The sequence below is a fragment of the Elgaria multicarinata genome, chromosome 4, assembly GCF_023053635.1.
Source record: "Elgaria multicarinata webbii isolate HBS135686 ecotype San Diego chromosome 4, rElgMul1.1.pri, whole genome shotgun sequence".
Taxonomy (NCBI): Eukaryota; Metazoa; Chordata; class Lepidosauria; order Squamata; family Anguidae; genus Elgaria; species Elgaria multicarinata.
Genome location: NC_086174.1, coordinates 39892302 through 39915134, shown reverse-complemented (window position 1 = coordinate 39915134; position 22833 = coordinate 39892302). Strand labels below are relative to the sequence as shown.

General features: G+C 43.5%; 1 protein-coding gene across 1 annotated transcript in view; it reads right to left on the bottom strand.

The window, feature by feature from the left end:
* Positions 1-665: 665 nt before the first annotated feature.
* COQ8A (coenzyme Q8A) overlaps positions 666-22833 on the bottom strand; it is a 72035-nt gene continuing 49867 nt past the window's right edge. Inside the window, exons 6-15 of the mRNA XM_063124147.1 lie at positions 18592-18714; positions 15507-15592; positions 14986-15126; positions 13064-13145; positions 10916-11009; positions 10130-10271; positions 6605-6712; positions 5090-5155; positions 4059-4145; positions 666-2087 (exon numbers count right to left, since the gene is read on the bottom strand). Of these exons, the coding sequence (XP_062980217.1) occupies positions 1800-2087; positions 4059-4145; positions 5090-5155; positions 6605-6712; positions 10130-10271; positions 10916-11009; positions 13064-13145; positions 14986-15126; positions 15507-15592; positions 18592-18714 (1217 nt within the window). The 3' untranslated portion in view covers positions 666-1799. The remainder of the gene's footprint in view (positions 2088-4058; positions 4146-5089; positions 5156-6604; positions 6713-10129; positions 10272-10915; positions 11010-13063; positions 13146-14985; positions 15127-15506; positions 15593-18591; positions 18715-22833) is intronic.

Below are 22833 nucleotides of genomic sequence, written 5' to 3'. Positions count from 1 at the left end.
TTCTGGGCGATGGAAAGCTCCCCACCACCACCACCACAAAAAAACTGGCAGAAGTAATAGTAGTTGTACAGCAAAAATGTATTCATTCTAATTTTACCAGTACCCCGTTCTAGGATTTGTACTTCCTGCAATAATATGGTGATGTTAAATCTGGAGAATTTCCAGCAACTGGAATAAATACCTTAAGGAAGTGTGTGTTAATGGCATTGACCTAGAATCTAACTCAGAGATGGATGCACATAAAATCACTCATTTCAATGGGCACTTAGCTCTGTGGCCTGAGGTTATAATGTGGATCTTAATTCCCAGAAACCATACTTTCCTGCATAATGGACAAATATGTGAATAATTATTGTTATGAAACAGAAGCAAGTATTTAGTTATTATTGGAATACAAGCAGAGTAAACCCTGTTTAGGTATTTACCTCCAAATGTTCTCAGAAGGTTTCAGACAGAAAGTCTGAAGGGGGGGGGGACTTGCACTTGGATTACCCTTTCAGACCTTCTGCTCGACATGCAAAGGTCTGAGGCTGCAGCTGACAAAGATGTTGTGGTTAAAGCTAGTGAACGTGTGCTCCCCTCCTCTCCAGCACCCAAACAGGGTTTAAATGGAAAATAAAGTGCAATAGACCTTTCCCACTGGGTCAGTGAACCACAGCCAAACATCCTTCTGCACAAGCACTTTATTGGAAATCAGTTGAAAGTTGTACAGCTCCAACTGTTGTACAAAAAAACCAAAATATATTTGCCAATCTGCCTCCAATTGCTTAAAGTTGTGCGTTCAGCTACTTACACATTTATTATGCTTTTCAATGAAACCTTGAAATGCCTTCAATGCTGCTATAAGAAGCCCAGAGTATGTGCCTCTCCCTGGCTTCCCTGCACCCTTTCATCAAAGGCTGCATTACAAAGGTGCAAGCCCGAAAATGGAGAAAGTGTAGCTTCATTGCTGGGCTTCTTTAAATGCCACAATTAGAGCTTTGGTTTCTCTAATTCTCCACTTACTGAGAAACCCCATTAACTACATTCCCTCCGCTTATACATTCAGCTCAGAGAACCGGAGGTGAGCATCTGAATTTAAACCCTGGGTGTTCCAAGTACACCACTGCACCACTTGCATCAGATTCTTTAAAATCTTCACTTTCCTTGAAAACCAGAGACTGAAGGCATAAAATAGCCTATGTACACATCTTACATTGTTCCATCAGAAGATCCCGACCGTTAACAGACTCCCACCAAATATCATACAAAAATAGGCTTCTCTTGTAAGTTATGTTGGCAATCTATACTTCGCAATATGAAACCATTTGCATTCTACCTTAGAAAAAAAATTAAAGGACATCTAAAAAAAGGAAAACACCCACAAACATTTGGAGAATTACAAATAGATTTCAATGCCAACTCGGTTTGGTTCTCTTTCCTCCACCCCATTTTTTTTAAAAAAAAAAGAAAAGAAAAGAAAAGGTACACAGCTATCAGTATTAAAACATGAAAAAGAAAGCTGATACCTAGGACAGTAAGAAATGCAGCTGCCTAGCTTTCCCCCTCATTCCCTACACTAGACTACCACTTCTTGTAAAAACAGAGGCTGCACAGATAATCTGGTGAGAGCGTAAAGAGAAGATATGCCCAACAAAACAACAGCACTGTCCTTAAAACCAGGGACACTGCTTCCAGGAGACAGGCTGCTGCACTTCTGAAGTGATTCTGGGGCTGTGAGAGAAGTAGTACTGTGGTTTGCTAGAATGTGGATGATTGGCCATAAACACAGGGCGGTGTTCAATAGTTCTCCTGTGCTACTATTCCTTCTTGGCCTTTCCACTCCAGTATTTACTGTAGGCTTCCTGAAACATGTTCTTGCATGGAATTTGGGCCTTCAGTTTGGAGCATATGAGGAAGGAGCCTCCCATTTTCCGATGAAGAGAGTAGGTCTCCTCTGGTGGAGGGACTAGCCTGTGCTTCAGCATGACTGGGATTAAGCCATGTATCTTCTCAGTGGTTTTTTGGCCACCAAAGTCAAAAGGTTCACTAGATGCAAAAGCTTCTCCAAGGATGAGGACAGCATCCAGGTGGGCATCTTCCATAGCCTGGATTAAAGGAAAACAAAAAGTGTGATTCTCATCAGCTGCTTTGAAAACATCTGCTGAAAAAAAGTGAAAGAGTCAGATATCATGTGCACTTAAACTCTCTGACCAGGTTCACACATCACAGTGGCAATTTCTGGGTTGTTCAACCCAGGAATTGCGGTGATGAGTGGATCGCGTGAGCCATTGAACCAGACATAGAATGGCCCTATGAAAAGCAGCAGCAGCCAACCTTCAGCTCTGGAATAATTGCTCAAAGGTAGCTGTACTAGGCTGGATGTACAAGACAGGAAAGGGCTCTGCCTCTTAGCACCGACTGTCAGTCACTGAAAACAGTCACCCTCAGGCAGGGAAAGGCAGACTTCAGGCTTCTAGTCAACCCGGTGGCGCTAGTCACAAAACGGCACTTCAGAAGTCACCGGGCCTTGCTCTCAAGTGCATGCACATAAGATCTGAGTAGGCACTGTTGGAACACCAGACGCCCAATCCAATCCTATGCATGGTTGACGTAACGATAAGCACTGCTGATTATGGAGAGCATCCCCAAAATATCAGTTTTGAGTAAACAAGAACAAAACCCAACACAGGTACCGTGAAGAGACATACAATCAAGCATTATAGCCTACACAGTATGATATGAGGGCACAGACTTTCCATATTATGGAGGGCAGCAGAGAACATTTTCTCAAGCTGCTGGCTCATAATAAAGAACTTCTCTCTTCAGTCATTAATTAAAATGGGATTCTCTGAGCAGAAATCTTTCCCCATGGAGTAAAATGAAGCAACCCAATTTTGAAAGTCTTTGCTATTGTAAAAAGGTTGGCTTCCTACTTCCTCTCAGAAGGCTTTGGTAGCATGATAGAGGCTGAATGTTCCAACCCTCCAGCCTTTCACATCCCCATCTCTGCAGCCCAAAAGAGAGCCAACATTGAAAACCAAGCTCCATCCCAATTCTACATACCAAGGCAACCTTTCAGTATCAAACAAAGCTCCAGATAACAAGCAATTAGCTCTGGAGGCACAGTTAGCATCCAGGAGACATGTTTCATTGCCAACTTGCCTACCAAAGGCCAAGTACTCATATCCCACTGGAAGCAAGTCCCTAAACCTGTAAAATCCCAAACTCAAAGTGCACTAAGTTAACTGATGAAGGCCAATGAACTTAAAGGAACTCAACACTGCAGGTTCAATTTTGCTGCACGCCTGCGTTTTTCAAATTTCCCATCATACTGCACAGAACACACGAACACATCCAGGACTCCTGGTCTTCTCAAGTTCTCATGGGGGCGAATATTCTCCTAAAAGCACAATGGGGTGGGGAGACTAGGCACAGCCCAGGAATTGCATTTTCAATGGTCCCGGAGTACACTGTAGTTACAAAGAATGATGCAGCCCATGGCAGACAGTGGCCAATGTTCTGCCCATTGCATTCCAGTTATGATTTGTTCTCTGTAGATTACCAGGTAGAATACAAATTTGTGGACTTGAATTCAAATTAGAGAAGGGCTCTACTGGTATTAAGAATGACAAATTAAATTAAGCTGAATTTGAAAAAGGAATAAGATACAACCGCCCAGAGAGCTTCGGCTACGGCAGCCTTCCTCAACCTGGGGCGCTCCAGATGTGTTGGACTGCATCTCCCAGAATGCCCCAGCCTGGCTGGGGCATTCTGGGAGCTGTAGTCCAACACATCTGGAGCGCCCCAGGTTGAGGAAGGCTGGGCTACGGGGTGGTATACAAATGTAATAAATAAATAAATAACTTGGCAGGTTATCTTGCCCGCCCCCCGCCCCCACACTATTTTTATAGTGGCTTTGAGGAAGGGCCCCTTGGTGTATTGCTGCCTGGCTGATCCTGCTTTGTTTGTGAGCAACAACAAGGATCCTGGATTCAATGCTGGATATTGCATTTTCTTTAGACTGACGTTACACCAGTAGCTACTCAGGGAGATAATTGTTTGGTTCTATTATGTACCTTGACTTCATAGCCAGATAGGAATTTCATTTCTATTGATTTCTTTTTCACTCGCTCTCTGTCCAATTCAGCAGCTGCTTTGATTAACTGTACGGGAAGAAAATCATTCAAAAGTCAGGTGGGAGACCGCCCAATCAAGCCCATACGCAGACAGAAGAAAGGCCCTAATTTGGCATCCCAGAAACATGGTTGGTATCCAGGAAGGTGTTTGGTACTTCATGACAAATATCTGCTAAACTGTTCAAAAATGCTAGCAGTTTCAGAACATGAACAATTCCAGCTGTGTTCACAAATGCAAAGGGCAACATCTAGATTTTAGGAACTGATACACTAATTTATCACTTCACTGGTTACAACAGAAACATAAACCACAAGCCAACACAGTAGACTTAAGAGTGCTTAACTTTACAATGGATTGTAGCCAAGAAATACTGAATTCCCTCCCAAGAATTTAAATATTTGGCCTGAGTGAGCACTGGTCAGAAAGGCAAATAATTTTCTCAGCAATGAATGTCCTGGGAATGTACACTACAGAAGCCCCCACTTGAAGGAAGGCATCTGGATCCTGTGCAACAAATGCACAACCACGATACATCTATTACATTAAACTGACTGCTAGGAAAGACTACCTTTCCCCTATGGTGATTTGGTACTGCGGAATTTTGAGATAATGTCTGTCCACTAGAACAGCCACAGTCAATCAAATTAGAATTAGACAGCCACATGTCTACGCATTATTAATCTTCAAAACTACTTTTTCTCACATGATACACCATCAACACTATTTGCACTTTTGAAACTCAGAGAGAGAGAGAGAGGGAGAGATCAGGAAGAAATTAATGTGTTGACTCCCCTGTGAAAGCACTCTTCGTTCTCATTTAGGACGTAACAAACCAGAATAATGAAGTCAGGTTGCACAAGATAGGGAGTGTTAGAAGTGTAAAGCAAGGAGCCAAGCTGCATCTCCTTCAGGGCACCTCTGGTTTTTGCTCCAGCTACGTGCAACTCAAGCCCACAAAAAGAGTCCTCACCTCTATGTAGACATCAGTGAATTCCTCATCAAACCCCCGTGTTGCTCCAAAGTCCAAAAGTGCCACCTGGATAAGGAGATATATGTGAAGGTTTTTACACTGCAATAGAAACTATTATACAGAGACCATCCTAATGGGGAAAAGAGTGGAAGAGTTTTGACACAGATGTAATCTGTTACACAGAGGTGGAATCTTTCAAAAACTATTTTCGTTATCTACTTCTCATTGGGAACGGCTGAATACCTAACAGACATTTACAGTTCGTAGTATGAAACATGTTTAGAGAGAAAACATACACTTGGCAAGAATTACAGCATTAACAAAAGTAACAAAGAAGGGCAGGCCCACCTGACTGAAGGAGGGCACAGCATAAAAATGATTAAGTTGACCAGAAGAGGCCAGTGAAGGAAATCCACATTGTAAACAAGCATTGCTTCATGGAGTAGTAATATTTCAACATGGCATTGAGACAAAGCTTTAGTTAAGACACTCCTTGCTGCTACTGTGCACAGCTCTACTTTGGCAGCTAGAGACACAGCTTATTTCAAGGTGCAGCATTAGGAACAGGTAAAGGAATCTTGTAGTGAGCAACCCAAGATCACGGAGACCCTAAGATTCTCAAAGAGATGCATGGCAGCTTCTTCCAGGCTTGCCCTCCAGCTGTACCTTATGCAAAGGCACTCAGAGAGAGACTAATAGCAGAAGGTATTGTGGAAGACAATGTTCTATTTCAGCCTCCCCAACCTCGTGCCCTCCCGGTGTGCTGGACACACAGCTGTCCCAGGAATGATGGGACTTGTAGTCCAACACATCTGGAAGGCCAGCAGGCTGGGGGAGGCTGTTCCATGCCCCAGAGCTTTTCAAACACTGTCCCAGCAAACCTCAGAACCATATCACAAGTTTCTCAATTATCATATCAGTAATGGTGAATACCCAGAAACACAGTTTGCTTGTCATTATCCATCTTCTGCTGCAATGTACAGCTATAGGAGGGCATGGATGTATCCTCAAATGCCACTCTGTCTGCACTAGTCAACAAAGGCACCCAGCCAGCCTTTGCAGGGCCAAGTGTAGGGACCAGATTGTGCCCCAGAATGCTCCACAACGTACAGAGCTTCCCTCCACAGACAAGTCAATATGGGATGGGTTTCCTGGAGGTAGAACACTGGAAAGCCACTACTTTAAAGAAGTTAAATCTTTCTGGAGGTCTGGCAGGAAAAATGTTTTACATTTTTCTTTTAGGGACATAACAGTGGAATCCTTAGATGAGTTCTACAAGAGCCTTACCACTCTCTCATGATGCTCCTGCTATACTGTTAATATGAAATGTGCTTCTGTTTGCCCATACCATCTCCAGACACCCGGTGTTACCATGAAGCCCACTTATCCTGCTGCCAAGCTGTTCTAACCTTAGCAAATACTCCATCTGCTAACCTTTAGCAAATACTTGCTAAAGAGGAAGAAAGAAATGCTGTGGGCTGCTAGTGCCTCTTCCAGTTTCTAGAGGGCCTTTACCTTATGCAATTCGGGGTCGTAGAAGAAGTTCGACCAGTTTGGATCAGTCTGCATGTACCTGAACTCAAACAACTCCCGCAGGCACAAAACCAAGATGTTGTGGCAGATCTGTAAAAATTGCAACAAAGGGACAAAAATGGGTGAGAATCAAACAGCCATCAGCAAGCAACGGATACTACCTGTCCCAGAGCCAGCAACTCTAAATATGCAGATCACACAGAAAGAGATGCCATGGCCATTCAAGGGCACACATGTGAGAAAGAGCACGTCAGGTGGAGGACACTGCAAAGACTCCCGATATAGCTACAGTCCATGGAGGTGCGAGGAGAGAGATGCTACAATCCCTGCTTTGGACATTACACAACTGCAAGCTTGAAAAGAGGAAGTGTATCCACTTTGGAGCAATGCTGAAGCCATCCTTAAGCTATCAAGGGGAAAAAATCTTTGTGGAAGGCACTTAATTGCACTCTTGCTTCCTTTGACACATCTGTTACCAAGCACAGAAAGACTAATGACTAAAACAGTGCTGCAGCTTACTTAGCACCCCAGAGTTGAGGCCAAATTTAAAAGAGACAAGAATAGAGGAGGAAGTGACCACTGGTTCACTGAAGATTTAATCTGGTACATATACTTTTAGATGTCTACTTGAGAAACTCACCACATATGCTTTTAGGTGAATATTTCAGGTGGAAATTTGACAAGTGTTTAAAAACACATCATTGATTGCCGCTTTCTGTTGAGTTTACACTCAACATAGTTACATTTACTCAGGCAGTAGAGTTAGCTTGGATCGAGAAACTCACACAAACCACGTCTCTATTTGTACTAGTATGCATCTGTTGCCATCTGTGTACCTTTCACATTTGATCAATGAAGCACAGGCCAGGGACGGGCAACATTTTGCCCCCAAGGGCCACATGTGATGGTCAGCTGCTCAGGGACCACATGCTATCGTAGGTGTGGCCAGAGTCAGCAGTGGGTGGCATCATAGGTCCCCCTCCCCAATATGCACAAACACATACATAGCCTTCCCCCTTCTCTGTCTTTCTGACAGTCACACACTCACACATACACCCCTTACCTGCATTCCACTGTGTGTGGGGGGGAGGACTTCAGCAGGATCTTAAACCTCCTCTCCTAGGAGAGGAGAAATAGCTGCTCTAGCCTGCTGAATTCTCTGGTCTCTCTCTCAAGAATATTACTGAGAGGAAAACTATAGAGTACGGAGGGACAGTGACTCTGTTTCCCTTCTTGACAGAGAAACCACAGGGTTCAGCATGCTAGAGTGGCAATAGACGCTCTAGCACTTCATACTCTGTGGCTTCCCTCTTGAGAGAGAAAAATCAGTGTTTGGCAAGTTAGAGTGCAAAAAGTTAGTTTTAGGGGGGAAGGTACAGTAGGAGATGTCTGGGCTGGAGAGTTTGGAGGGACGTGGCTAGGGCATCCATGAGCCACAGGAAAGACTCCCTAAGGCTTGTCCACAGGTTGCAGACCCCTGGCATAAGCTAACCAATCACTGAACTGAGCCTTCATTGTCTCTGAATCAATGTTAGCCACAGAACATCTAGATGTCAGTGACTAAACCTAGCTCTACCGCATGTAGTCAGGAGTTTGCTCCTTTTGCTCAATGATGTGCTGACAGCTGTTAAGCATGTTTACGGCCTCCTACAGGGTTTGTCACAATTCCAGGACATCTGCCGATCTGACAGCAGCTAGAACTGCCTGTCCTCCCGTTCACTCTGTAGCTCTTACTATATTCAGCTCCAATGCCCTTTTGTCCATGTTTCATCTCTTCTCTTGTTTACTGAGAGTACTTTTCCAGCAGCCTTTGGGCTGCTAGGGTTGGGCCAACTGTGCAACCTATATTTGGATCCTTATGCAATACGAAGATGATGCATTTCTGATTGCTCGTCCCAGGAAAGGGAAGTTGATCTCTTTTGCCAAGCTAGTTATCCTACCCACAAGGTCACGTTTTGCCCTCTGAATGTTCGTTATCCACAATGGAGAAGCAACAACGGAAACTGGCTTGCATGGTAGGAGAGAAGGTGGCTTTTAGGACCCACAGGCAATTAGCACAGGCACCCAATATAACACCATGTTTGAGGGTTTCAAGCAGAGCTGGGCCTGACCAATAGCTGTATAAGAGAGCAGCTGAGAATCCCATGTACAACACTCCTTGGGAGGAAATGCAGGCGACATGTGCCCAAAACTGTGTGGCAGAAGGAGCTGACAGGACTGAGACTGATATTCCCACAAGCACTCCCTGGAAGCATCCAGAAGCTAAAGGGGGTCAGTAATTCGGCTTTTTATACACAGCCCAAATTCTCAGAGGCCTTTCTCTGGGTCTCACTATACAAGGATTGCCAAGAGCAAATAGCCTAAATTATATTCAAGCAATCTGACAGGAAAGCTTTACAAAAACTTTTCTGTCAATAACATCAGCAGACTTATTTCCATGAGAGAAGGCAAAACTAAACATTTCCTCAGAAAAGTCATTATTCCAACCACACATTTGCTGAGAAAATGGGGAATTAATCTTGTGTTATCCCACCTGAAAATGACTCCTATCAGTTGATTTTCCCAACAACTAAATTCATTTCTATTTAGGAGCCCAGCTGGAAAAAAAACAGGGATGGACAAATCAGCCTATTTTTGGTCTTTGACCGTTCTGCACCTCTGAATTCAGGAGTGAGCAAATTGTGGCCCTCCAGATGTTTTGGCCTACAACTCCCATAATCCCCCACCACTGGCCCAGCTGGCCAGGACAGATGGGAGTTGCAGGCCAAAACTACTGGAGTGCCACAAGTTACCTACCCCTGCGTTAGGAATTCATCAGACCATTCTGTCACATTTCCACATTAATCTGTGTGATGTGCTTTTTAAAAAATCTGTACAAAAATTCGTATTTAAATTAATTAAATGAATTTCAATAAATTAAACGAATTTCAATAAATTAAATTAAATATTTGAAAGTATTTAATTGTTTCAACTATACATAATGGTTTAGAAATGCACATTTTAAAACAAATCCCCTCTCAGAGTCTGAATGTCTAAACTTATTTTATCTTTTAAACATTTATAAACCTTTGGAGCCAGGAACTGCACTGCAAAATTTGGAGAAGTTCAAAACCTAAGGAGAACTGTGTTCCAAGCTGCACATTAGTTTGGGAGGTGCTTGTCAGATCAGTTGACTTTGAAATGCAGACTACACAAAATCCTTAGGCATCCCTAGGGGAAAAAAACTTTGTGGGGAAAGGGGGTGAGGGCACAGACTTCCAGGACAGAACCAGTTGTCAAGAGAAAGGCTTGAGCACATCCCTGCTTGTGAATTCCCCCCTAGCAAAATGCCCCTCCAAGCCCTGCAATGTCATTCCCAAGAAAACAAAGGGTTCCCAACACCTCTGTTTCCTTCCATGTACGGCACCAACCTAGCCATTCCAGTGCACGCTCTTAAAAATGGTTTGAAAATGAAAGATGCCATGTTTCTCTGTCACCCGTAAAATGAAAAAGGCCAGACAACAATACCTCATTCCGGATCTCCTGGCTCAGTTCTTCAGCTCGATCCAGTGGAAACCCTGTCACCAGTTCTGTCGTCAGAACATGTGGGCTGCACAGCTCATCCACCACAGCAGGGACGTAAAAGAACGGGTGGTCCTTCAACAGCTCCCTAAAGGGCAGCAAGCAAACGCTAAGAGAGCCCTCCGGAGGGGTCGGTGAACACGTCAACATCTGACCAGCAAAGGCAGAATGGCTTTGCCAAAAGGCAGCCGCTCTCTTCTTCACACAGGCCCCATTCAGAAGACACCTTAAACCACAGCTTTAACCATGGTGGTTAAGCGAGAAAGCCAGGCTGTGTTCAGAAGACACCTTAAACCATGTCTTTAACCACAGTGAATAAGGCTTTCTGGCTTAACCACTGTGGTTAAAGCCGTGGTTTAAGGTGTCTTCTGAACACAGCCCAGTTTTCTGGCTTAACCACCATGATTAAAGCCATGGTTTAAGGTGTCTTCTGAATGGGGCCAATGTCTCTTTTCTCTCCGCTCAAGAGATATCCTGCCCCAGTAACATGCACATGTCCAAGCGTTTGCCATAAAGCTATGTGCCCCAAATGCAGCATTATGTTCACAGCTCCATCTTATGTTCACCACTCCGAAATCTGCTTTAAATATGGAGCGATATATACAAATGTTGTAAATAAATAAATAAATAAAAATTAAATATGAATGCTATCTTACTGAGCCCCATCAACATCACACAGTAAACTGGGAGAAGAGAGCATGAAGGGAGGCAGAGGATCTAAGGGAAATGCACCTGAATTTCTTTGCACAGGCAGCTTCTCTCTTGTAATCACATTCCAAGGCCAGCTCTCTGCTCAGAACTTCAATCAGATGTTCAGGGAAGAGGCCTGGAAGCAAAATTGAAGGAGAGAGAAACTGTTTATGATTGGATACAGAGCTGATTTAAATAAAAAGCAGAGCACTTGAGTGGCAGAACGTAATGGAGAGTTGTGCGTTAAGGACCCCGATTCACTGGTATTTCCAGCCCGACACAAGTATCTTTGGTTAACCGAAGTGGTGACATATCTCAAGTCAAGAACAAAGGAGAGTTCTTCTAAGGCTGTTTTTCAGCAACAGGTTTATGAGCAGCAGGCCTGTACTGCCTTCCAACTACTGGGGTATTGGAACTTCAGTAGAAAGCCATCCATGCTCTGGAGTGCAGAGCAAAAGGAAAGGAAGGGCACCCACTGTCTTCTCTTTAAATGGAAAAAACAGAGGCACACAGATCTTTCCCTTCTATTTGGTATCAAGATTAACAATGGCTAAACAACAGGGATTAAAATGAAACTTTGCTCAGCGTTCATAGAGCCAGGCACAAAAAGTCCAAGAGAAGAAATGGTTCCTTTTGCTGGACTCTACTCACATCTAGCAGCAAGTCCACAAACTGCTGACAAAGGAGAGATGGACTAATAGGTTACGCAGCAAACAAATCTTTCTGTCTTTTCACTGGCAGCAACGTATCAGGCGTGAATGCTGGGCCTCTCGTAGATATGCTTATTTACTTAGATGGGCAAAGCAGCATGGATTAGCCACAGCACATGGAGGCTAAAACTCACAGAGCAGGCGAGCTCCCAACTTTCAGGCTAATGAAATAAGTTTTAACACTTAATTTTAACTTAAATTTAAATTATACTGTTTTAACTCTGTATTTTAACCTTATATCAATTTTGCTGCGTGGTTTCATCCTGGTTGTGCTTTTTATATTGTATTTTGTATTTGTGTTTTTAGCTTGTTGGTTGTTTTATGATGGTTTTAATTTTTGTGAACCGCCCAGAGAGCTTCGGCTATTGGGCGGTATAGAAATGTAATAAATAAATAAATAAATAAGTAAATAATGACCTGTTTGGGCAATAGTGGGAGGTGCTCCCCTAGAACAGGCAGCCCAGTTTCACATCTTGTCCTAGCAACTGCTTTGCTTGTAAGGGGGAGCAGGTGTCCCTTCCAACCATTTCAACAGTTATGCTCCAAAGCCTAACAAGGCTTTCATTCTAGATCTCATAGAGTTTCCTCTCATCAAGACCAAGCTACAAAGGGGCTGAGAAGGCGATTCAAATGGCAACTCCGCATGTGCACGTTCACCACACAACTCCCATAGCATGAAAAGAAATGTCGGGAACTGGAAAGAGCCATCACAGTTTGTTTATTTATTTATTTAGAGTATTTTTATCCCGCACCTCAGCCAAAAGGCTCTCGGAGCGGCTTACAATGTCTCAATAAAGAAGACAGTCCCTACCCTCAGGCTTACATTCTAAAAAAAAAAAAAGACGTGACACACAAGGAAAAGTGGATGGGGAGGGAAGAGGGAGAAAATAAAAAGAAATTAAGGAGACTGTTTAGGCTGGTGGGAAGGCCCTGCTCCGTCCTCTCATCTCCCAATGGAGGGGCAAACCAACAGCTCCTTCTTCCCCACAAGGTGAAGATGTTAGCCCTGGGGGGGGGGGAAGGGTCCAACTGAAGCAGGCTCTGATGGTCCCTGCCTGCTCCAGTCTCCCTCGCATCTTCTTCCCCACAGGGTGAAGATGGCAGTTAGCCATGTTCCAATGCCTTGGAGGACAAAACTTTTGTATTGCTGGACAGCATCTTACCTTCCAATGCTGATGTCAAGGATTGTAGGCACTCCACTTATTGAGTAGGGTGGGGGGGCACTACCCATTTTAAGGTTCCTTTTAGCAACATAAAAATGCAACTGCTTTTGGCACAATCCCCCCCCCCCCCACTCCTCCCACCCTATCTCTGCCCCCATGTGCTACTACACATGTTTTGGACTTTGAAACAACTTAAATTGGTGCTATGGAGGTGCAGCAGGCACACTGAACCCTTCAATAAGATCCCAGTAGCTGCTTAAAAACTGCCCTCCTTTCAAGGAAATTCCTTCCTTTCCCACCATGTCTAGTAGCTCTACCTTCTGGGAGAACATTGCTCATACTCAGGACGGTCATCAGGTTGCTGACATCACTATTGATGCTCTGGGCCACTCCAGGATACTGCAAAAGAGAAAAGGGAAATGATGAGAAGAACAATGTTCCTGAGCCCAACCTCAGTGTACCAACCAACCAGACCTACACCTGCCCAGTTAAAACACTGATGACCTTGAGCTGCTACATTTCCCTTTACTAAAACGGAGTACCATTTTAAAGTATTCCTCTTCACCTAAAACCACTGAGAAAGCTAAATAATGGTGCTGAATTCCAGGAGGGAAAAGAGATCAAAAGATAATAGGAAGCTGCCTTATACTGACCCTGACCATCAGTCCATCTAGGCCAGTATTGTCAGCACTGACTCGCAGCGGCTCTCCAGGATTTCAGACAAGTCTTTCCCAGTCCTACCTTGATTGAACCTGAAACCTTTTGCTTACAAAACATGTTCTCTTCCAACAAGTTATGGCTTTTTCCTACTAGGGCCAAATGGCCCAGCATACAACCCTTCAAAAACTATACACTAGTTCTGTAATCCGAGCAGTCTGTTTTCCTAAATAGAGCTTTACTTTACATGGGACATGCAAAGTGACTTTGGAAGTTATAAATGGGCGTGGGATGGGGGAGGGAAATGAGGAATAATGACTAACACTTCATCTTTCCAAGCTTATTTGGACTGTCCAACCCCAAGTCCACAAATCTCAAATACTCCACATAGCTATGCTTCAAAACATAGCCTGAGAAAACGACAATTCATTTTCTCTCTCCTGTCCATTTGCCCTTTAGGAGAAAAAAAAAGAGTCCAGGGCACCAGTTTTCACAGCTTAACACCTGTGCTTGGATAGTAGACTGACAGGAACAGCCGCAACAACAGTAACTTTCCATCACTTTTAATCAGGACGGGGTTTAAGAGGGGGGGAAACACACAACAGCGTCCAACAACCTAGCAAACCTTGCAGCCACCTACTGCAGGGGGAAGGCAACCTGTTGCCCTCCAGATGTTTTGGAGTATAATTTCTGTAAGTCCCAACTAGCATGCCCAATGACAAGGGATTGTGGGAATTGTACTCCAAAACATCTGGAGGGCAAAGGGATGTCTATAGGATTTCATGAATTTCTCAGAGAGTAGAAAAGTTCTGGAGATGATGAAAATTCCCAACACTCTGAGAGATTGATCAAGAATTATGCCAGCTGTAATGCCATGATTTCCAGCAAAGATGACGCTTTCCAAAATGTATTCCCAGAACTGCCTACAAAATGCAAACATGAGGTGTGACTGATTCAGCTGCATGTCTGAAGTCTGCAATCTGACAGAAACAGAGCAGCCCGATCAGAGTTTAATTTTCCTTCATCCAACTGCCTCGCCCAGTCTACATTAAAGTTTGAAGGACTTTTGCCCTGAAAGGCAACCAAGATTTTTTTTTTTAAAAAGGTAAAATTTAAAAAGTTAGTTTAAAGGGAATAAGCAAAAACTGTTTACTACACACCTCAACTAGCAATGATATTATCATTTTAATATACAAAGGGGGAATAAAGCCCAATCCACTCACATGTTCTGAAGTTAACGTAAAGTAGCTTTTCAATATTGATCTGTTTGTTTTTAACTTCCTGGAGCTTTTGAATGAATTAATGATTGCCTTTCCTATTAAGAACCCCTTAATAACCATTTAATTTTGCTTGCATTGCATTTAAGCAATTGATATATGTCGGGGGGGGGGGGGGAACTATGACTTAATGAGGTCTTATCCCAAAACAAATTTTGTAAGGTGCTTTCCCCAAGCATAGGAGTGGGTTAGGGTTAAACACCACCAGAACCCAGGTACATACTAAACCCCAACGAATCTGGACTCCTGTAATCAACGCTACCGCAGATGCCAGATGAGAAAGCATTGAAATCTACGAAGCTCACCTGGATTTTCATGGCAACTTCTTTGCCGTTCTTCAAGCGAGCCAGGTGAACCTGTCCAATTGAAGCTGCAGCAAAAGGTCGCTCCTCAAAAAACTCCAATTTATCACGCCAGTTAGGGCCGAGGTCAGAGTTCAAAGTTTTCTAGAAGTAAAAGAAGAAGAAACAGAATGCAGTTTTACAGAAACAGCCACTAGGACTTTCTCCCAAGTCTGCCTATAACAAACGTCAAGGTTATGCAAGTAGCCAGAAATAAATTCAAGTGGCCATTGACTTGCACAGTATGGCAAAACACGTCGCTGTGAAGCAGAGCACTAAACTTCAAAGATGTGCATCATGGTAACACCAGATATATATTATTCAGCTTCCTTAAAAGGATGGAGTTGGCTAGAATGTAACAAGGATCAGGGGGTTGTTCTTCCAGCTTGCTGAGGGGTCGTGGGGGGCTGGGGGTGGGCTGGGGGAGAGCTTTCTGTTTCAGTCCACAGGATCTCTCCTGTCAAGTAGGTAAACCAAGTTCTCACCATCATTTGCTTCAAAGGCATGAAGTCTGCACTCTGACGGACGCGTTCAAAAATCTTCTGCAGGTGAGGGTTGATGAAGGCATCATCTGCCAAAAGGAAAGAACATCAGGCAGTCAGACCCACAATGAAACACGATTATTCTGTTACTTCTATAAAAGGTCTTACCCCCAACCTGTAATCACCCTCAAGTACAAAAGCCACAACTGAGCATTTTATCTTTGTCATCTCTGTACTTCCTGTTCTGTTTTCCTGGCCACAAATAAAACTACAGAGGACTGCACATATTCTATGGTTTAAATTAAAATGTTAAGCTAAAAAAGCAGTTTTCCTTTTCCACTGCTAAAAAGCTGATTACTATGACCAGCTTAACTTACGTAAATGTCCATTTTTTGCACAATTAGTCCTTGTTCTGCTAGCCGTGACAAGGGGAAACTTGCTTCTGAGCAACCCCCGGGGCAACAAATCTTCATACTTATCTTTGCAGCTCCAAAGGCTCAAAAGTATGTTGCTAAAGTCAAGATGTCACGATGCTGGATTTTGTGTCTGATGCCATTTTCCAGGGGCACATGGCATGATAGAAGAATGCTTATTGTTAAGTGTTACATGCACTTCAAGTGAGCAACAAATTTGGGAGTCCTGAAGAAATGCGCTGAAACCTCTTCTATTCTATCCTTGTCCTCCCCCCACCCCCTGAGTTACAGCCAAAGTTGGCAGCGACTATCAAGGAGAACGAATCTCTGTTTTAATTCTCAACAGGGTCCTCCACTTTCACTGCATCAGAAAAACAGAGCATAACGCCGCCACGCCCCCCATCAGCTCTGATCTGGTATGCCTATTCCAGCACTTATCTGCTTTGCTCACTAACATACCGATGAACCGTCTTCTCTCGCTATTTCTGTAGCCGACCTAGTAGGACTTCAAACAACTCTGGAAGGCATTCTTTGCAGCCTGGCACTGAAGCAGGGCCATTAGTTCAAACTTCCTAACCCAGCAGAACTACCCACCTTCCAAACCCACAGTCTGCATAGCAGTAGCAGACTAAGGCGTGAATTATGTTCTTAGAATTTTAAAATGTCTGCCTGAAGTCTTTTGGGAAGTAATTTTTAAAACACTGGGAGACAAAACAAAAGGGAAGTACAGCCAGGAACTCACCTGCTGTGGCTGGCAGATAGGAAAACATTTAAAGGGGGGAACCAGGGCTTTGCAAGGCTTTGCATCGGAAAGGGCAGGGCGGGGAGAAACGGAGAAGAAAAGCAGGTGAAAGGTAAAAAGCTGAGAAGGATCTAATAAACCTTCTCCTTGCCCAAACTTTTGGATTATTGATTTCCCTTGAATGATATGGAGCCACATATCATCGGTACATTGGCTAAAGCAAGAATGGGGAACCTCCAGCTTGAATTTAGACCTCTAGGCCTCCACATTTTGCTCGTGAAGGCCTCAGACGAAGTCCCTCCTCAAAGGCCACCACCACCAGCACCAAAAAGAGGCATGAGGGTGGCTCCCAACCAAGCAAAGTCAGCCCAAGACATTGCTAGGTTCCCTGTTTGCACTACTGTCTTCTATTAAGGTCCTCCTGCAGCTGCCTTCCAGGAACGCTGCACACAACTGAATTTAGCAGAGATACCATCAGAAAGTAGATACAAGAAAAGGGAGGGAGAAAGAGTCACTTCCAAGGCTTAGACTAGCTATTAAAATTCACCCCAAACTCACATACTAGTTCTTTCCCTACAGTTAGCTAAGTTGGGCAAGACACTGACCACAAAAAGGGGTTAGCAGTGAGTTGAGGTGATGAAGCAACTGCACACAGATGGCAGCCTGCAAGTTGCACCAACCACTTGTTGCTAATGGAATGAACTGTTCAAAGGATTCTGCTGGGGACGGCATATCGTCCTGGTCCTTTTCAGAAATACAAAAGCATACGCACCTCGCGAGGGAGGGTGGCAAAGTTTAAAGAAGGAATGGAATGAGTCTGTCCACCAGGTTTGTTAGTGTTGCCTTTCGGTTCTGTTTATTGCTTTAAAGGCCTCCAGCAGTCCTAACAATGCTATGTGGTTAGTGGGAAGACATTTGTTTAGTTGTCGTTTTTAAGCACAGGAGAGGCCACATGAACATGCCTGGTTTTGTGAAAGTTGTTACTCCCATTCTTACAGTCCCAACCAGCATGGCCCATGGCAGGGATGATGGGGGTTGTAGTCCAAAACAGCTCTAGGGCACCACACTGGGGGAGACTGCCTTAAAGATCAACACATTTATTATGATCTAAGCTTTCGTGGATAACATTTCATAAGAACAGAAGAAGAGCCCTGATGCTGGATCAGACCAAGGGTCCATCTAGTCCAGCACTCTGTTCACACAGTGGCCAACCAGCCATCGGCCAGGGATAGGAGAAGGTAAGGTTCTAGTCCACAAATCTTATGTCATAAAGAATGTGTTAATCTTTCAGTTGCCAATGAACACTCTAATGTTTCAGCCCAAATAAATCGGTGTAAAATGGAAGTTAAGCCTGAAACTGAAGTAATGGTTTTCACTAAATATACATTTCAGGATATGCAAATACAAGTAAGGTTGTAGGGCAGATAAAGGCAACAAAACAGGCCTGTGCAATTAGAGCTTTTTGGTACAGCAGCATCTGTGGATGTACTCCTAGTCCTCAAACAAACCACAGGGGATGAAGAAGCAGGTGCAGTTTTAATAATCTAATATGGAGTCCTGGGGGAGACTTGTAGACTTAATGGGATTAGCCTCTGTTGGGTGCTAACAGGTTTCAGGCTGCATCAAGGCTGTTGAGCCAGGGAGAAATGATCATGGCAGATGCATATGTGTACATAGTCTAGCCATTCCTTAGAAAGGCACTTTAACTATGCACAAGTTTTTGAAACTAGGTGTTGTAGTTCTGGCCTATGAAATGGATGCTTGGCACTCAGTACTGACAGACAGGCCCAACGGTCCATGCTGCTTTGCAGCTCTTCCAATCTCCTAGACTAAAATACATGCCTGGGCCCAGAAATGACAGTTACCCCAATTAAGACAAAAAACAACCCGGAGCAGGGGAGAACCAAGAAACAGAGGAACTCCTGGCACTTACCTTGAATGCTCAGCATCTGTCCCAGCTTCAGCGCAGCCCCTCGAACCTTGCACAAGGTCCTCACAATTCTTTCTGCGTTGGCCTCTGATAGAAACGGGCTAGAATCCGTAACAGATTTCTTTCCTGAAGACATGCAGGCAGAGCAGAAAAATGGTTTAGTTTCATGCGGATTCCACTGATTATCAGCATTGTTGCCATGTGACCCAAAGAACTTGCTCTCAGGACAGCACTTAAAAAAAGAAAAAAAAAGTGGTAACTACTAGTAATATCCATCACTGTGGGATGTTTCTCAATATAAAACAAGGAGAGAAAAGGTGACGGTCGAGTTAGAAGAAAAGGTGACGGTCGAGTTAGGGATACCTTGAGCGAGTTGGAACCTGTGAAATAGCATCAAGTACTGAGACTATTGGCTTAATTGTTCCCAAATTATAACGGCCCAAGTAGACATATGAGGGAAACTAAACTATTCCAATTTTATGAAGAAGCAGGCAGAGCATCCAGAAGTCATAAACGCCTGACTGCAGGAATATTGAAACCATTTATACGATCAGTCTGAAACCCCTCCCTTCACCAAAGGAACTGATAAGTTGTAAATCATATCAAATTGAGGCCCAAATCACACTTATCCAGAAGCACCAAGGCAGTTGCTTCCCTATAGCCTCTTCTCATGCTGCTCTGGGACCATTTATAGGGTCTGAACAGTTGGGTCCATCAGCATTGCCCATCACACGAAACATGAACAGGAAAGAACTACACCCCTGCTCTTGCCCACGTTGCTCCTAGATTCAATCAGTTCTAGAGCAGAAGCAGCAGCTCCTACATCACTGCTCAGTAAGTGTAGGCTGAGTCCCAAGTCTAGCGTTCTGGAATGAAGAAGTAACCTAAACGGCATCGATTTCTGGCAAGTCAATGATTAGGGCTGGGACAGCATTACATGGGGTCAAGCGTCCGCATCTGGTGACGGAGCGGGAAAGAGCGGTGAATTGTGCCACTCTCCCTGCCCCTGTCAGGAGGGCCGAGTTGGTGATCTGTAAAACACAGACTAATTTTCAAAAATGTATCAATTAACTGTCTATGGCTAGTCAATTGCATGCACCCACATCACAAACAGGACTATGCTTTTCAGCTTGCCATGCAAATCTACATTTGCAGTGTTGTGCAGAGAAAGCTTAATCCTATATGACTGGCTAGTCATGGGCAGTAAGCCAAAACACGCAGGAATTTCAACTGGCTGCTGGCCCATAACAAAGGGTGAATGATAACCTACCATAATGTTCACATAACTACTTGGTAAAATAATCATCTGAATTATCCTCACAAGTTGGGAAGAAAGTCAACTAATCAGAAACTCAGGGATTCAGAGAGGCAGTAAAATTCTCCTTCCAACTTGGCAGGACAATATTTATTTATTTATTTATTTAAAACATTTATATCCCGCCCTATATCAATAAGATCTCAGGGCAGCATACAGTATAAAACAGCAAATATACACAGCTAAAAACAAATTAAACTATAAACCAAGTTAAAACAATATATAATTTAAAAGCAGTAAAACAATTAAAACAATGCGCCAACTTAGTGAATTCAACCATTAAAAGCTTTGTTAAAAAGCCATGTTTTCACTTGGCGCTGGAATAAAATCAGCGTTGGCGCCAGTCGAGCCTCCAAGGGGAGGGCATTCCACAGTCGGGGTGCCACAACAGAGAAAGCCCAGCTAGATGGCTTACCAAGTGGTTAAATGCACACCACCTTCGTAAGTTACCACTTTTCAAGTGTTCACCTGCATTCAAATAAATCAATCTTTAACATACTTTTATCATTCTTTAGTTCACATAATCATGGTGATTAAAAAGCTGTAACTGTGGCTTAAGATCCTTTCTGACCACGTTCAGACAATCATATCTTGGCTTAATAAGTCAAGATATGAACAAGCCTTTCAGCTGTGCACGCCACCCTTTCACTCCTCCCTTGGCATAAGCAACTGAACAAACTAGGAAGTCTTCATTAACTATAGTTTCCGATTTCATCCAAACTGGGAAAGCGGTTAATAACTTCGAAACAACCCAAAATATTAAGCCTTGGTTTGAAGTTGGCTCAGCATCTCGGCTTGTTCCAAACCTCTTAACCATAGTTTCCTGGTTCAAGCACAACTGAAAACTGCAATTAATGGAAGACTTCCTGGTTTGTTCACTTGCTCATTTCAAGGGGGAGAAAAGAGACTGCAGTCACAGTCAAAATGCTTGTTCATATCTTGACATTGTTGTAAGCCACCTTGTGAGGGCCTCTGCCCTGAAAGGCGGCCAAGAAATGTTTAAAATAAATAAAATACATATGACTGTCTGAACCCTTTCTTTCTCCACCCAAGGCTGCACAGGAAAAACTGAAATGTGAACCCTAGTCCAATATTCTGCCACTTCTTTTGGAGGACCGTGCCCCACCTCACCCCAAAATCAAAAGCTATTTTACCACTCCACTACCCAGGCAGTCCCCACTGTCAACTGATTCAAGCTTAGCAGCATAACTAATTAATTGAATATCACATTGGGTGGAGTTCATTACCAACCCACACACCCTCTCCCTCCTCTCCAGCTTATAATGCACTCTCTCTTCCCTTTCAGCTGATACTGGGAAGAAAGGTGCAGATATTTGTCAAATTTCAACTTCTTAGGAATCAAATCAAAAATTTCTTCAGGGCATACTGTGCAGCCTGTTCCACCTCAGAAATGTATGGGGGTGGGGACATACTTGTTCAAATGTTTCCCCATGCTTAAAATCTCCCTACCTGTGCAAAGCAAGTATGTCCAGGAGAAAGCTAGGAGAGATGCCTTTTCCTTTGAAGGTGGCCACTTTTACCCATTAAACAAAGCCCCTGTAATGTGTGAGTAGACTGACATGCGCAATTGTCCTCTACATTCTGAGGTAGCAACACCCCATGAAAACCTACTTCTTAGATCAAGTTTGAAACACAACCATAAATAATTCAGAGAACTGCACATTTTCTGGCTCAAGAATTTCATCTATTTGCTTCTGCAGCACTGAAAAGTACTGCTGCAAGCTTATTCATTACTTAGTAAATTTGACCTTGAAGCTCATCTCTTGCTCAGCAGAAGAGGGCGTTTGGAGACTAGATTTCATTTCATATTCATGGAAGCACTGTCCTAACACCCAACTTGGCCAACACATATTCTAATTAGTCCTTCCTACCAGAAATGCTAAAATGGCTCTGAAGGTCAGCAGTAACCAACAGGGCTATTTTTACTTTGCTTGCTTGGTAGGCACAGCGCCTGCTTGGACAAAAGGTCCTGGTAGCAATTTGTGGGATAACTAAGAACAAGGCACGGGTTAACTTAGAGTTGTTTAACCCACAAATAACCCCAAGTGCTCCAGTTTGGATGTCACAGAAACAACCTACAAATGCAGCATTTGTAAGTTGTTCCAGGAAATACACAGTGCATATCTCCTTAATCGGTGAGTTAATTAATTTCGGGTGCCGCCCTTATTTATTTATTTATTGGATTTTTATACCGCCCGATAGTCGAAGCTCCCTGGGCGGTTCACAAAAATTAAAACTATTCAAAGTATAAAATAAACAGTATAAAAACATGATATAAAATACAATAAATACATCCTAACAGGCTCACATTGAAACTCATCCACAATACATAATGGAAATAAACTTTCACACACACACAATATTATATAGGGATAATTTGAATGTAACATCTGAAGGTGGCTTAGCTGGCAGGTCTAAGACTTGGGCACAAACACACTCCTCCTCCACTGTCCTGGTATGGCTGAATCAGACTCAGCATTAGTGCAAATTAAGGGGCAATCCAAAAGGGGCATGACACTCTCTCCTGTTTTATGGAACTTCCTGGTTTATGGAAAACCACAGTTTGGTATTAAACCCAAATCAGCAAATATTACTTGCCCTCCAAATCAGAACTGGAAATCACAATTCAAAAAGGGTTTCTGATTCTGGACTGGAGGGCAAACATTAATTTGCCAGTTCAAATGCAATTATTATTTCATTTTTCCTGCCCTTCCTCCAAGGAGCTCGGAACAACATACATGGTGGTCCTCCACTCCATTTTATCCTTACAACAACCCTGTGAGTTAGGCTAGGATTAGAGACAGTGACTGCACCAAGGTCACCCAAGAAGCTTCATGGTTGAGTGGGGATTTAAATCTGGGCTCTCCACTCCTGACATACTAATCATTACACCACACTGACTCTCATAA